Source organism: Cynocephalus volans, chromosome 3 (genome assembly GCF_027409185.1).
Source record: "Cynocephalus volans isolate mCynVol1 chromosome 3, mCynVol1.pri, whole genome shotgun sequence".
Lineage (NCBI taxonomy): Eukaryota > Metazoa > Chordata > Mammalia > Dermoptera > Cynocephalidae > Cynocephalus > Cynocephalus volans.
The window spans coordinates 6,293,009-6,309,649 of NC_084462.1; the positions used below are offsets into that span (position 1 = coordinate 6,293,009).

General features: G+C 38.9%; 1 protein-coding gene across 1 annotated transcript in view; it reads left to right on the plus strand.

Moving 5' to 3' along the window:
• LOC134372922 (zinc finger protein 160-like) overlaps window positions 1–16,641 on the plus strand; it is a 91,251-nt gene that overhangs the window by 28,377 nt on the left and 46,233 nt on the right. Inside the window, 3 exon segments of the mRNA XM_063090257.1 lie at window positions 6,452–6,656; window positions 6,816–6,920; window positions 7,393–7,471. Of these exon segments, the coding sequence (XP_062946327.1) occupies window positions 6,452–6,656; window positions 6,816–6,920; window positions 7,393–7,471 (389 nt within the window).

A 16,641-nucleotide genomic window follows, 5' to 3' on the forward strand; every position in this document is an offset into this window, starting at 1 on the left:
ATCTCATGTGGTTCATCTTTATCATGGTCCATTTAAATTGTCTCCTCTACTGTCAATATTAGTAGAGTGCATTATCCCAGAAAATTTCCATTTCATTTGTGTTTGCAAGTTAATATTCATTGAATTCTGCAGCAAATTACTACTTATAGCTGAACAAACTTTAAACATTATATTTAGAAGACTTTTAGATTTATGCAAGAATGATTGCAAAGTCAGTATAGAGTTCCCATATACCCTGCACCCTATTTCCCTATTATTAATATCTCATGTTAGTATGGTTTGTTATGATTAATGAATCAATATCGAAATAATATTATTTACTAATTGATACTTTATTTGGTTTTCCTTAGTTTGATCTAATGTCTTTAATTTCTTTTTATTTTATCCAGGATAAAAAATGACATGCAGTCATCATGCCTCCTTAAATTTCTCTTGGCTCTAACAGTTTCTCAGACTTTTCTTGTTTTGGATGACATTGACAGACTTGAGAAGTATTGGTTAGGTACATCAGGATGTCATCGCTGCAACCAGTGAATGCCACTCTACTGGGATTTGTACAATATTTTTTTCTTCCCCAATTATTAGTGAATCATTCATTTATATCAGAATATGTCATCTAATGTTTTAACTATCAGTTCTCAACATTGTTGCTTTCTTTTACTTCTACCCCATAATAAACCTTTCTCAGGCTATTTGTGTCATGTGATTTATGCTCTCATAATGTAGAACTGATCTGGATGCTTAGGGGTCTCAGAGTTAAGGAAGGATTCCATTTCCTGTAGAAGAACTTCTCAAGGAAGCAGCTTATCCAGATGGGCACACATCTCCTTGGTTCCATCACATTTTGTGTGTTTGGAAGGCTTAGTCAGTAGGGGGGAAATGTTGGCTGCTCCTCCTGTGTATCCAGGGCCCCAGTAACTGCACAGAGGTGTCTCCAGTCTTCTCTGTCTTCTGAAGATTCACAGGCATTTCTTCTTTTGTTTTCTTCACACTTCTCAGTTGTATACCAGGGCCTGGTTTAGATCTTCTGATATTGTTACTTAGCAAAACTGTGAAAACAGTAGGCAGAAAGGTCATCTCTTTGATTCCCGTTTCACATCAGGAGCATATCTCAATCTTTCAGGTTCTTAATGGGAAGTAACTGGGCAGAGCACATGGTCCCATCTCAAAATGCTATACAATCTGACCCTTCTGTGTTGTATTTTCTCTCTCACTGCTTTTACCACTTTGTTAAAGTAAAAAGCCTTGGCTTTTCCCGATTTTAAATTCTCTTAAGTTTGTGTGATTTTGCCTCTGATACTTGCTTTTGATATACACGTTCCTAGGGGTTGACATGTCATCCTTTTTTTCTGTTTTTCTGGTATGATAACCCACCTTTACACTGTAGGTAACTTGTGGATTTCCCTATGGAGTGGGTTTACAGGATAACAGAAAATTTTTGAAGGAGAATACTTTGACTAACATGTCTGAATATGATCTTCTACATAAAGAGATGCCCATTGAAGGCATGGAGCAGAGTTGTTGCATGCCCCAGTTTACTGAGATAGAAAGCAGGAGAGCCTGACTGGTAGGTCAACAACTGTTTCCATTTGTTGTTCTGGTTTTTCAGCAGTGTCACAAAAGTTTCTGTCATGGGCCCTGTGATAATGATGACCACATACAATGAAGATCATCTTGGAGTCAGGAATTAATGGTGGCAACACTTAAAATCTACCACCTTAGTTATTTTCTAGTGTACAGTACATTGTTATTAACTCTAGTCACCATGTTGTACAATAGGTCTCCCTAAATTGTTGCTTTATTTTTGAAGGAGAATTTTGCCAAATACAATATTCTTGGTTGATAATGTTTTCTTTCAGCACTCTGAACATAACCTATTGTCTTCTGTACTGCTAGGTTTCTGCTGAGAAATGCAGATAATCTTACACAGATTTACTTGTACTTGCTATCTCTTTTCTTCTGCTGCTCTCATCATTCTGTCTTTGCTTTTGAGTTTTATAGTTTCTAATGTGTCTACATGATGGTCTCTTTGGAATCATTCTAGTTGGAGTTGGTTGAAATTCTTAACCTTCTATATTCATTTTTTTCTCCAACTATGAAGGTTTTGGCTATTATTTCTTCACATGACCACTTTGGCCCTCTCTGTTCTTTTTGTTGGACTATCATAATGTGTATATTTGTAGGCTTGATGGTATCTCAAAAGTCTATTAGGCTCTGTTTGCTTGTCATTATTTCATCTTTTTGTTCCTAGGACTTAATAATTTTCACTAACCTGTCTTCAAGTTTGCTCATTCCTTCTTTTGCCTTATTTATTCTGCTCTTAAATTACCCTAGTAAAATTATTTATTTGTTTATTGTATTTTGACCTTACAGTTTTGATATGGTTCTTTTTGTATAGTCTGTCTTTTTTTTTTTTTTTTTTTGGTATTCACATTTTCTTCATGCAACTTTTTGTATTTCTCTGCCTATAGTCTCTTCTGCCCCTCACTTCTGGCAGTGGAGAATGCTTGCTGCTCTAACGAACTGCATAACCTGCTTATATTTTCAGTAGCAACAGGCAATGTACATAGTATGCCCGTGTTCCTTCGAATAATACCACTTAAATGAGACAGAATCCAGTCCCCTGTGCAGATGTCAGACAAGCCAAAGTGGTGATGCAAATTTCAGTTTTTTCCTCTGTCTTAGGAAGAAATTAGTGAAGAAGCTACACTACAATGTGCTGGGGAGGGGGTGGGGAAAAGAGAATCAAATTTCCACAAACTTTCTTACTTTTTGTTGCTCAATTTTGTATTGATTAGGTGTTTGTTTGGGTGCTACAGCTTCTTTTCTGGTTTCTAGCCTTTTTCAAAAGTTTAATATCCCAAAGATATATTGAATTGTAAATTCTTGTTAAGTTAGTGCCTCCATGGGCTAATGAGGGCCTAGCAATTTTTAGTCTGCCGCCTTGCTGACATCACTGCTCATGATTTGTTTATAAAAGAGTTTGTGTGTTAAGAGGTCCAGTGAGGTGATTTCTAGTAACACAAGAGCCAACCAGTTATATTTATATAACCAACAAGAATACTTACCCTCAAATTTTTAATATGCCAAAATTGTTCAATTTTTTCTGAAAACTTATATAATTAATATTATAGTTAGTGAATGTCTTTTTTCTTTCTTTTTTTCCCCACTAATACGATCAAGTTCAGAGCTTGGAAACAGCCTCTGCTAGCTTTGTTTTCCCAAACATATCTCTGTCTATCCAGCCAAGGGATCGTCATTCTTCACCCATGCTCTCCTATGTTGCTGTACTCTTGATAAAATTTCATTGTTTCTTTGTGTGTGCACAGAAAGAACTCAACCATCTCCTCCTCGTGGCCATTTCCAGGTTTTTGCTTCTGGGTCCCTTAAGGATCTTCATGCACTTATCTCTTAGAATCTATATGTAGGATTTTGTTTAAGACATGCCTATAAACAGAACTCATGGAATATTCAATTTGATAAATTTTATAGCAAATCTTTTAAGAGGCACAAAACTGCTTTCTTCTCATGTCATTATACTGCCTCTCTTTTAAATCTTTTTTTTTCCTGTCCCACTAACATAGTTTAACTCTGGTGTTCAAGCATGAGTCTGTAATATAGTGCTTGCTAAACCAGTTCCTCTTTCCTTCTAAGTTTGGAATATTAAGTGCCCTAGTACAATTATATTACTATCTTTCATGTACAATGTCTGCTCCCATATGCCCATGACTCCCTGCCTTCCACTCTTGCCTTTCCTTTATCCTGGACTTTCCTCACATGGTATCTTGATCTGGATGGATTATACTACTTCCCAGCATACTGAGTTTGCTGGGAACACCCTAATTTCCACAGGATTCTCTCACACCCCTCACTACTCTCACTATGCAAGGCAAGAGCCTACTCATACAGTGGAAAATTTTTCAGGACACTGCCTAAATCTGTGTGTGCAGGTAGTGATGACTCACATATCATCTTCCATGACAGATGATGAGTAACACTATTAGCAACCTGGCTCAGCTCTTGTATCTCCCTTGAAGTATTTCTTTCTATGCTCCTTGCAATTGCAGTGAACTATTCTGTATTTCCCGAGTGTACAACATGATGTCTGATGCTACAGGGCAAGTATCAAATTTTGTTTCTCTCATTTACTTTCTCTATAAATTGGGTTAGATACATGAACACTGTGGCCTGCTGTTCTAATTTGAAAAATACTGATAATTTACTTCAATGTTTTTAAAACAAGTCAGTGCTGTTGGTTGGCTAAGCTTATTGCAAATTTTATAGTAAAGACTCAAAATTTGTGTTAACTTTAATAAGATTCATCATTGTTCTACAGTATCAAAGATGAGAAGTTTATTTACTTGTCTTATTCAACTCATCATGCCATAAGAAATACCATAGACTAGAAGGTTTAAGCTGCAGAAACGGATTTCTCACAAATCTGGTGGCTAGACATCCAAGGTCGAGGTGCCAGCCAAATTGGTTCCAAATTGAGCCCTCTTCCTTGTTTAGCCCAACCATCTTCTTGTGTTCTGTCACAGTGGAAAGAGGGAGAGGAATCAAGCTCTCCGGTGTCTCTTCTTATAAGGGCATAATCCTATTTGTGAGTAGTTCACCCTCATGACATAGTTTTCTCCAAAAGGATCCAGCTACAGTAACATCCAATTAGAGAATTAGACCTCGACATATGAATTTTGGTTGACACAGACATGCTGACCATAGAGCCTGCATTATATATTGTGTGTTTTTATTTTTGAATTTGTTTTAAACAATATTTTCTCTATCTCAGTTAAAAATTTTCCAAGGACAAACTCCTACATTTATTTTATGGCCAAGAACCAGTTAATTAAAGGGTGATGCATATATTACAAATTACTCTGTTCACTGTCTGTTACATACCTGCAAGCCTGAAGTCATCATTATGATACCTGACTCTGTTACCTGGTCTCACTTTATAATACTATGACCTCATCCATCAAAAATCAGTGATCTTAACACATATTTCAGTTCTCATATTGTGTGCTGGTTCTGAAATATAAGATTTGGCTTTTTTTTTTTTTTTAAAGAGAGAATTGTTTAGAATTCCATGTGTAAATATGGTTATTAATTGTTTGATTGCTTGTTTTATCATGGCTTATTACATTCTTTTATTAAGTAGTTTTCATTATGATGTACAGATGACAGATATCCAGCATATATTATTCAATATAACTAACGTGTATCACTTGTTAATATCACTGTGGATATAAATTATTTCATAATAGGTACTCAGAAAAGTATTGTATATTTTAACAATATTTTATTTAATTTTTTTCTCATTTTCTCAGTGCTATTATTTTGCCATTCACAATTACTAATTTATTTATATTATTCGTCACATAAGCTTGTAGTGGATCATATACCATTATAGTACATCATGCAGTGCATTTGTAATATGCTGTAAATATGTACAGGACAATAATTTTTTTCTTCAGTTATGAGACAGTGATATCTTTTCTGGCCATTGGTGTGTACTTTGAGGTTCTGGGGGTAAAATACTCCTTTTAGGGCTAACATGTTTTTGTGCAATGTGAGATTATAAATTGGTTTAAATTTGGCTTCTCTAGAATTAACTTGAATTATATGTAATCACCTTTTTAAAATTAAATATTCCAATTCACTTTGTATTCTTAAAAACTGAAGATCATGGTTGGGAAATTTTATATCTCTATTCAATGTAAGTATTACTGTTTGTGTAATATTATGTATTTTAATATGAGATATTCATTTACTCTGTGTAATTAATGAGAAAGCTGTGGTTCTTTATGTCTTGTAGATATCTCTACTAAATGTGTGAATGAAGAATTACCACCAAAGGGAAGAGGAATAAAGGAGTATTTTATACAGTGTAATGGACTGAATTATGTTCCCCCAAAACTCACTGAAGCTTGAATTGTGTCCCAAGTTTTATGTATTAGAAACTTGGTCCCCACTGTGACTGTTAAGAGGGTGGGAAATCCTATTATGATAATTGAAAGGTGGAGCCTTGAAGAGGTGATTGGATTGTAGGACTGTGCAGTAGTGAATGGATTAAAAATGGTGGCCAGGGGTGTGGTTCTGAGGGCTTTAAAAGAAGAGAGAGGAGAGACTGTCTGTCTCTCTCTTTGCTCTCTGCTTCCACCGTCTTGCAATGTGAGACCCCTGGGTCACTGTTGCCACCAACAGATGGACTTTGGACTTCCCAGCCTCAGAAACTGTAAGCAATAAATTTCATTTTTCTTTATAAATCATCCAGTTTCACATATTTTGTTTTAAGCAACAGAAACAGACTAATATACACAGTGACAATGGAAAAACATGAAAACAATGACAAGGAAGATTCTGCCTGTCATCATACAGTTCATTCTGGAGAGAATTTGTACAAATGTAATGAACGTGATCAAGGTCTTCAGTCAAACTTCACATCTTTCAGAGCACCGCAGGACTCACACTGGTGACAAATTTTACAAGTGTAATGAATGTGGCAAAACTAGAACACATGAAAATCTAACTAGGCATTGGATAATCCACACTGGGGAAAAACCTTATAAATGTAATGAAGCTGGCAAGATCTTCAATCACAATTTATACCTTGCAATTCATGGTACAGTTCATGCTGGAGAGAAACCAATATAAGTGTAATGAATGTGGCAAAGTCTTCTGTTGAACTTCAAGCCTTATAAAGCACCACAGAATTCATACTGGAGAGAAACCTTAGAAGGTTTCTCTTGTAATGAGTGTGACAAAACTTTTAGAGCATATTCAAGCATAACTTCCCATCTGGTTATCTGTACTAGAGAAACAGCTTACTAATGTAATGAATGTGGCAAGGGCTTTTGTGTTAAGTCACACCTTGCAACTCATTGGAGAATTAATACTGGAGAGAAACCTTTCAAGTTAATGAGTGTGGCAAAGCCTTTAGTGACATTTTAGTCCTAACTACCTGCATTAGTCCATTTTGTGTTGCTGTAACAGGACACCTGAGACTGGGTAATTTATAAAGAACAGAGGTTTATTTGGCTTATGATTCTGGGACAGCTGCATCTGGCAAGGGCCTCAGGCTGCTTCTACTCATGGCAGAACGCAGCAGGCAGTCAGTAGGTACAAGTAGATCACATGGTTAGAGGAAGCATGAGAGAGAGGGGCAGTGCCAGGGTCTATTAAACAACCAGCTCTTGCAGTAACTAAGAAGTCATCCCCCACCTAGGGAGAGCATTAATTCATTCATGAGGGATCCACCCCCATGACTCAAATAGCTTCCAACACTGCCACACTGGGGATCAGATTTCCATGTGAGTTCTGGGAGGACAATACATCCAAACTCCATCACTACCCATCAGGCAATTACACTGGAAAGAAATCTTACATATATAATGAATGTGGCAAGGTATTCAGTCAAAGTTCACACGTTTCAAGTCATCATAGAATTCATACTGGAAAGAAACCTCACCATGTAATGAATAAAGCAAGGTCTGTCAAAATTCACACCTTACAAGTCTTCGGAGAATTCATACTGGAGAGAAGCCTTACAGATGTAGTAACTGTGACAAGGTCTTCAAGCACAATTCACTCCTCACACGACACAAGAGAACTCATTCTTGAGATGATCCTTACAAGCGATTGGCAAATTCTTCATCGTGAGTTCAAGCAGTAATCAAGATCAGAGAGTTTATACTAAAGATAAATCATATCACATTAATGTATGTGGCTTTATCCCAATTTCACAACTCACTAGACTTCAAAATATACATTTTTGATAAAACCACAGAAACATAATGTGCATGCTCAGGCTAATTCCAAAGGACGAAAGCTGTAGAACATCAGGGGATTTATACAGGGCATAACACACTCTTTAGTTGTCCAAAATTAACCCCTGGTATTACATACTGCAAAATAATTAAAAGTCAAATAATATTAGAACTTATGACTTGATATATATCAAAGGTACCAGCACATTTGGAAATGGCCAATTACCTTTAGATTATAAATTATTTTATTCAATTGTTTAAGGCTTCTTGAAAAGGATACTACTTATGACTTTCAACCTGAATTTTGAAATTTGTTTATATTATACATCCTTGACATTATGCATCTGAATTAAAGAGCATGGAGGTAGGGAAGAGAATAATGTAAAACTATGATGTCAGTCATCATGCTTGTTGTTTTCAGAAAGGGGCAGTTTGAGTAATAGGAATGTAAAGTTCTACCAACTCACCAGGAAATACAGCAGGACAAAACCTTAGGAGACTGGGATTTTTATTGGATAAAACCATGTTATTAGGGACAGAATATGTGTTAGAAATAATGCAGGGGAAATGGTGACTCCTTTCTCCATTGAAGGGCAATAGCCATTGTGTACTAAAGAGTGTTGAAACACTGTGAGGGGCTGCGGGCTTCAGCCACAACCTCCTAACATCTGCATTCAGTCCAGCAATGACCAAGCCACCACTGGAAGCCCCCAGTCTCCCCTGCAGGAATGAGGGGGGTGCCATGGGCAGGCTCAACCATGTCTCCCACCTTCCTCCTTCACCCACCCTATTTTCTTCCCCCTTCTGTTTTCTCCCTCCCACCCAATGGCTTCACAACATCTTAGAATGCAAAATCAGTTGGAGCCGGGGACTGAGCCCTCCTCCTGCAACCAGGCAAGGAGCAAGCCAAAAACAACACTTCCATGTGAGTGGCCCACACAGCCACCACAATAGCCATGGCTGCCACGAAAGCAGCTAGATGCCATAACCACCATGCAGATGGCCCACCAGCTACTCAAGTGCATTGACACAAGGAGAGTCACAGTGGAGACCAAAGAAAAGAAGAGGATGTCTCTCTTTGCGAAGCTCATTCCAGAGTGATAGAAGAAGCATCTGCTCTACAGTAATAGTGGGGGACCTGATCACACCTCTCAGCACTGGACAGATCATCTAGGCAACAAGTCAAGGGAGTAACTTAATCTTTCAGAAGGAGAGAAAAAATCTAGGGTTATCAAGATGAGAGGGGGATGGTGAGAGATTGGATAAGGGGCAAAAAGAAGTATGATTTGTAATAATGTATATGCTAATAATATTGATTTGATCAACATATGTCAACATTGAACCCCCAAAATATGTATAATTGACTATAATTCAATCAAAAAAATTTAAAAACCTGGACATGGGTAATTTATAAGAAAATGAAATTTGCACCTTTAGAAGCTGGAAGTCTAAAGTCTAGGGAACACATCTGGTGAAGGCTTTCTTTGCTGGTGACTTCAGTGATGGCAGGGTGTCACATTGCAAAATGGCAGAGTAGAGAGGCTAACCTCTCATGTGCTCTTCTTTTAAAGCCCTCAGAACCTTGACCCTGACCACCATTATTAACCCATTCACTATAGCATGGTCCTATAATGTAATTACCTCTTCAAGACCCCACCTTTTGATTACCATAATAGGATTTCCCACCCTCAACAGTTATAGTGGGGATTACGTTTTGAGGGCATATTCAACCCAAGACAGGGAAGAACTGAGACAGTCCAAGACCACCTGGACAACTGTCCCACATTGCCAACACTTATTTATTTACACACACACACACACACACACACACACACACACACACACACACACACACACACACACACACGCCTAACAGCTGTGACATCTCATTGTGGTTTTTATTTGCAGTTCTTTGATCACTGGTGATTAGAACTTTTTATATACCTGTTGGTCATCTGTATGTCTTCTCTAAAAAGATGCCTATTCATGTCTTTTGTTTATTTTTTCATCAAAATATTTGTTATAGTGCTATTGAGTCATTTGAGTTCCTTATATACTTTGGGTATTAACCCCTTAAAAATGTACCAGATACATTTTTTGCAAATGTTTTCTCTAATCCTCTAGATTGACTTTTCACTCTATTAATTGTTGCCTTTGCCATGCAGAACACTTTTAGTTTGGTGTAGTCCCATTTGTCTATTTTTGCTTTTGTTGTTTGTGCTTTTGGTGTCACATCCAAGAAATCATGCCAAGAGTAATGATATAATATTTTTCCCAGATATTTTTCCTAGGAATTTTATGACTTCAGCTCTTACATTCAAGTCGTTGGTGCACTTTGAGTTTGTTATTGTATGTGGTGTAAGATAAAGGTCCAATTTTATTCTTTTGCTTTGGATTTTTTTTTTCTCAGACTCACTTGCTTAAGAGACTAACTTTCTGCCTTGTGTAATTTTAGGACCCTGGCCAAAGATTAGTTGACTACATATGCATAGGCTTTTTTCCAGACATTCTCTTCTGTTCCATAGGTTTACATGTCTGTCTTGATGCCAACACCATAGTATTTTAATAAATAATAATAATAATAGTATATAATCAAAATAATGTATTAGTAATAGTTTTGCAACAGATTTTAAAATTGAGAAGTATGATGTCTTCAGTTTTGTACTTTCTGAAAAATTTTTTGGCGATTTTGGGTCTTTTCTGATTCCATATAAATTTTAAAAATTGCTTTTTCTGTTTCTTTAACAATAACTGATAAGGATTTTTATTGGAATTGTGCTGAATCTATAAATCACATTGGGTGTTATTGACATTTAACAGTATTAATTCTTCCAATCTATGAATGTGGAATTCCTTATCATTTATATGTGTTTAATTTTTTCATCAGTGTTTGGTAATTTTCAGTATACAAGTCTTTCACTTCTAAAGTTTATTTCTAAGTATTTTATTTCTTTAGGTGCTATTGGAAATGGAATTTTTTCCTTAATTTCTATTCCAATTGTTTATTGTAAGTGTATAGAAATTCAACTAATTTTTGGTACTGATTTTGTGTTCTGCATATTTACTCAATCTGTTTATTCGCTCTAGCAGTATTGGTTGAGTATTTAGGGTTTTTGACATATAAGATCAGGTTACTTTCAAATAGATGTAATTTTGCTTTTTTTATTTGGATGCTGTTTTAGTCCATTTTGTGTTGCTATAACAGAATTGCCTGAGACTGGGTAATTAATAAAGAAGAGAGGTTTATTTGGCTTATGGTTCTGGGACAGCTGCATCTGGCACAGGCCTCAGGCTGCTTCTACTCATGGCAGAAAGTGACAGGGAGCTGGCGGGTACAAACAGATCACATGGCGAGAGGAAGGAAGAGAGAGAGAGAGGAGGTGCCAGGGTCCTATAAACAATAAGCTCTCACAGGAACTAACAGAGCGAGAACTCACTCACTACCCCTCCTCCCCCAGGAAGAGCATTAATCCATTCATGAGGGATCCGCCCCCATGACTTGATCAGTTTCCAACTCTGCCACATTGGGGATCAAATTTCCACATGAGTTTTGGAGGAGACAACACATCCAAACTCCATCATTCCACCCCTGGCCCCCCCAAACTCATGTCACTCTCATATACAAAATACACTCATTCTATCCAAAGAGTCCCAAAAGTCTTAGCTTGCTCCAGCACCAACTTAAAAGTCCAAAGTCTGATCTGAGACCGAAAGCAAAAGTCCTTCCAGCTGTGAGCCTGTAAAGGTCAAAAACAAATTTATCTACTGCCAAGATACAATGGTGGAACAGACATTGGGTACACATTCCCATTCCAAAATGGAAGATTAGGCCAGAAGAAAGGAGAAACAGGCCCCAAACAAGTCCAAAACCCAACGAGGCAGACATTACATCTTAAAGCTCCAAAATAATCTTGACTGACTCCCAAGTCCTGCTTCCTGGGCACAATTGGGCTTCTGTGCCCCCAAAGCATCAAGCAGCCTCATTTCCACAGCTCTGCCAGGTCACTGGGCTGTGCTGGTGCCTGCAGCTTTTTCAGGCTGGTGATTCATGTTGCCAGTGGCCCTGCAGTTCTGGGGTACTGGCAGCAGCCCTAATGGCTTGGCTGTACTAGACATTTCCCTGGTGGGGGCTCTGACCCTACATTCCTGCTCAGCATTGCTCTAGTAGATGGCCTCTGTGGTGGTTCCACCCCTGCGGCAGGTCTCTGCCTAAGCCTCCAGGCTTTTCCATACATCGTCTGGAATCTTGGTGGAGGTTGCCACGCCTCCACTGCTCTTACATCCTGCCGGCCTGCAGACTTAACACAATGTGGACGCCACTGGGGCTTCAGGCTTCTACTCTCCAGAGCTTCTGCATGAACCACACTTGGGGCTGCTCCAGCCAGAGCAGCTGGGATGCAGGGAGCAGGTTCCTGAGGGTAGCTGCACCCCAGGTCTGTCCTCCAGGACAACTCAGTCCTTCTAGGCCTCAGGGCCTGTGATTGGTGGGGCACCCTTCCAGACTTCTCAAATGCCTTTAGGGCATTTCCCCCATTGTCCTGGTTATTAGCATCTGGCTGCCTCACCTCCAAGATAATGTCTTTAGCAAACAGTTTATCTACTTCACCCTTGCACTTTTCTCCTGCTCTCTGCTTCTCTACCCCATGGCCAGGCTACAAATTTTCCAAATCTTTACACTCTACCTCCCTTTTGAATTCTGGCTTTACATCATGTTTTGCCACCATAACTCAGAGTAGGCTGTTAAAAGTAACGATGTAGCTTCCTTAATGCTTTGCTGCTTGGAAATTTCTTCTGCAAAAAATTCTGGTTCACAACTCTCAAGTCCCACATTCCACAAAGCCCAAGGGCATCAACACAATGCAGCTAAATTCCTTGCTATGGTGTAGCAAGGGTTATCTTTTGTCCAATTCCCGATAAGCTCCTCATTTCTATCTGAGACATCATCATCCACATGTTCTTTACTGTCCACACTTCTATCAACATTCTCATCAAAACCATTTAACCAATCTCTAAAATGTTCAAAATGTTCTCTCATCTTTTTGTTTTCTTCTAAGTCCTCCAAACTCCTGAAACCTTTGCCCATTACCCAATTCCAAAGCTGCATCCACATTTTCAGGTATCTGAATAGCAACACCCCACTTCTTGGTACCAACTTCTGTATTAGTCTGTTTTGTTTTGCTATAACAGAAATGCCTGAGACTGGGTAATTTATAAAGAACAGAGGTTTATTTGGCTTATGATTCGGGGACAGCTGCATCTGGCATGGGCCTCAGGCTGCTTCTACTCATGGCAGAAAGTGGCAGTAAGCCTCCAGGTACAACCAGATCACATGGCAAGGGGAAGCAAAAGAGAGAGGGAGTGGAGGTGTGAGTGTCTATTAAACAATGAGTTCTCACAGGAACTAACAGAGCGAGAACTCACTCATTAATCCCCTCTCCTCCAGAGAGAGCATTAATCCACTCATGAGGGATTAGTGCCAGTTACCGAATCAGTTTCCATCACTGCCACATTGGGGTTGAAATTTCCACGTGAGTTTTGGAGGGGACAACACATCCAAACTCTATCACCTGGCTTTGCTGTCAGGATCACCTTAGTATGAGAGAATGAGATTAGAAGTCTTCCCTCCTCTTCAGTCTTTTGGAACAGTTTTTTTGCTTTATTGTTTATTGGGGTATAATGTTAGGTTCTTGATTTGATGCCTTTTTTCTATTTCAATGTAAGCATTTAGTCATGAATTTTTAATATTTTATTTTTTAAAATTTCATTTATTTTTAAATTTTACCTCTACATATTCGTAGAATACAGTGTGTTGTTTCAGTACATCCATACACTACACTGTACAGTGATTCACTTAGGGTAGACAGGATATCCATCACGTAAACATTTGTCTGTTTTTTGTGGTAATTACATTCAGGATCATCTTATCTAGTAGCTATTTAGAAATATGCAGTATAATATAATAAGCTATACTCAGTCTAGAACATCAGAACTTGTTCTTCCTATCTACCTGTAACTTTGTGCCCGTTAATCTGCCTCTTTCCCTTTACTGCCATCCCCTCCACCACCTGTTACCCTTCCCTTCCCAGACTCTGGTAACCATTCTTCTACTCTCTACTTAGAGATATGAGTTTTTTCATTAGCATCTCATGAGTTTTGGCATGTTGTATTTTCCTTTTCCTTTGTCTCAAGATATTTGCTAATTTTCTTTGTGATTTCTTTTTTGACCCATTGGTTCTTAAAGAGTGTGTTGTATCATTTCCACTTATGAGTGGATATTCTAGTTTTCCTTCCTTCTGCTGTCAATCTCCAGTTTTATCCTACCATGATGAGAAAACATGCTTGTATAATTTCAGTCTTTAAAAAATTGCTAAATCTTGTTTTCTCCTGTAATGTGAGGTCAATTCTGGATATTGTTCTGCGTTCACTTTAAAAAAAATTTGTATTATGCTGTTTTGGTGGTGTTGCATATAAATCTTGTTAGTTCCAATTGGTCCTGTAGTGTTTTTTCTGTCATCTATTTCCTTATTGATTTTCTGTTTGGTTTTTCTCTCCGTTCTTGAAAGTGGGGAAGTGAAATCTCCTGCTATTCCCTTGAATTCTGCCAATGTTCACATTATATACTCAAGAGCTTTGCTGATTGTGGTGTATGTATTTATAATTCTTGCATCTTGGTGAACTGACACTTTTATCATTTTATAATGTCCTTCTTGAAAGAAAGTGAGCGGAAGTGCCGGGTGCTGATCAAGCTTTATTAAAGGAAAAGAATCTGCCACGCTGCACTCAAAATGGAGAGCAGCAACCATCATTGGGATAGGAGAGCTTATACAGGCTGTAGGGCACCAAGGGCTGGCTGAAGAAGTCAAGGGCAGGCATTGCGAGGGAGAGGCATTGCACCCATGTGGAAGCAAAAGGGTTACTATTTTGCAGAAGTCACGAGGCTTCTGGTAAAGGGAAGGGGGAAGTGGTTGGTGGCCATTTTGTGCTTGGCCTCACCTAAAATGGTGCAGGTTATTTTCAAGATCTATCATTCCTGCCTTTTAAATATAGGGATAAGGGAAAAGGGGCGAAGGTCTCATTCTTCTGAAGCTACTTCCTGCTGGAGATGGGCAAAGATATGAAAAAAATAAAAGAATTGGGTGGCAGGGTATTGATTTTGTGTGGGGAGCCTGTATTCTTCTGGGGAAGGGTTGACGGTTCTCAGGGGCTGATCTCCTCCTAGGAACAATTTGGTGGCATTTTGATTGGTGAAAGCCTGCATGTGTTCCTGTAAGAAATTAGAGAAACACTGAAAGAGGCAGGGACCAAGAAGAAGGATAAGTCCCATCATGGTCAAGGGTCTGACGTGTTTTGTCCTGAAGTCCTCCCCCATTGCTATAGCCTAGGTGAGTGGTTTGGGTGAAGCAGAAATGCCTTTGTTGGGGGTTGGGCACTTTACTCCAGCAGAATCCCCTTTGGAAAGAGCTAACCAGTAGTTTTTACCCCTGCAAGAACTGGATGTGGCAGTTGTCTGGTCATAGCATGTTGTGGGAACATATGTCACGGATGTGAATGCATCTGTAGGGTTCCCCCAAAGGTTCTGGGTGGCAGACCCGTGAGGTTGGAAAGTGTCCTTCTAGCCACCAAGACCTTGGTTGTACATTGTGAACAGGTTGTGGCATATGTCTCTGTTAGGAAAAGAAGCAAGAGGAAGAGAAAAGGAAAGCATTTGGGGGCTGAGAGTTTGAGAGGAGGAATAGTAGGGAAAAGGAGTAGAGGGTAACCTTGTCAGGGGTGTAATTGCAGAGGGCACCCTAGCAGGCTAATTCAGCTACTCTCTCAAGGTTGTCTTAAACGCCAGAGGTGGTAGGTCAGGACAAGTCTTGGAGCAGCTCCTGTGAGAAGGACGTGAAGTGGGCCTGTAGGAGTGAGAGGATAATCACTGGGGGAAAGATCATCCTTCTTCTGGGTTTTGGGGAAGAGTGGAGGTCTTGGAGATTTTCAGTTTTGTGGGTCCTAAAATGGAAGAAGTGTAAGGAAATGTGGGGTTAGGGTCTGAGTAGAGGGACCCCTCTGGCTTGGTGTTAACAGATTCTTTGGGTAAAGTCCCAGGTGCTAGTTTTACCAAGGATAAATGATACTAAGGGGCCTTTCATAGTAACTTTACTGCCATGTGGGGTGGTGAGAAGTACTGTATAAGGCCCTTCCCATTATGGTGAGAGGGGCTTTGGGTTTTTTTTTCTTTTTTTTAAAAAAATTTTTCATTTATTTATTTATTTATTTATTTATTTATTATTTTTTAAAATTTTTATTTTATCGATATACATCGTGGCTGATTATTGCTCCCCATCAACAAAACCTCCCTCCCTCCTCCCTCCTCCCTCCCCCACAATAATGTCCTTTCTGTTTGCTTGTCGTATCAACTTCAAGTAGTTGTGGGTGTTATATCTTCTTCCCCCCACCCCCGGCTTGTGTGTGTGTGTGTGTGTGTGTGTGTGTGTGTGTGAATTTATATATTAATTTTTAGCTACCTCCAATAAGTGAGAACATGTGGTATTTTTTTTTCTGTGCCTGACTTGTTTCACTTAATATAATTCTCTCAAGGTCCATCCATGTTGTTGCAAATGGCAGTATTTCATTCGTTTTTATAGCTGAGTAGTATTCCATTTTGTAGATGTACCAAATTTTCCGTATCCACTCATCTGATGATGGACATTTGGGCTGGTTCCAACTCTTGGCTATTGTAAAGAGTGCTGCGATGAACATTGGGGAACAGGTATACCTTCGACTTGATGATGTCCATTCCTCTGGGTATATTCCCAGCAGTGGGATAGCTGGGTCGTATGGTAGATCTATCTGCAATTGTTTGAAGAACCTCCATACCATTTTCCATAGAGGC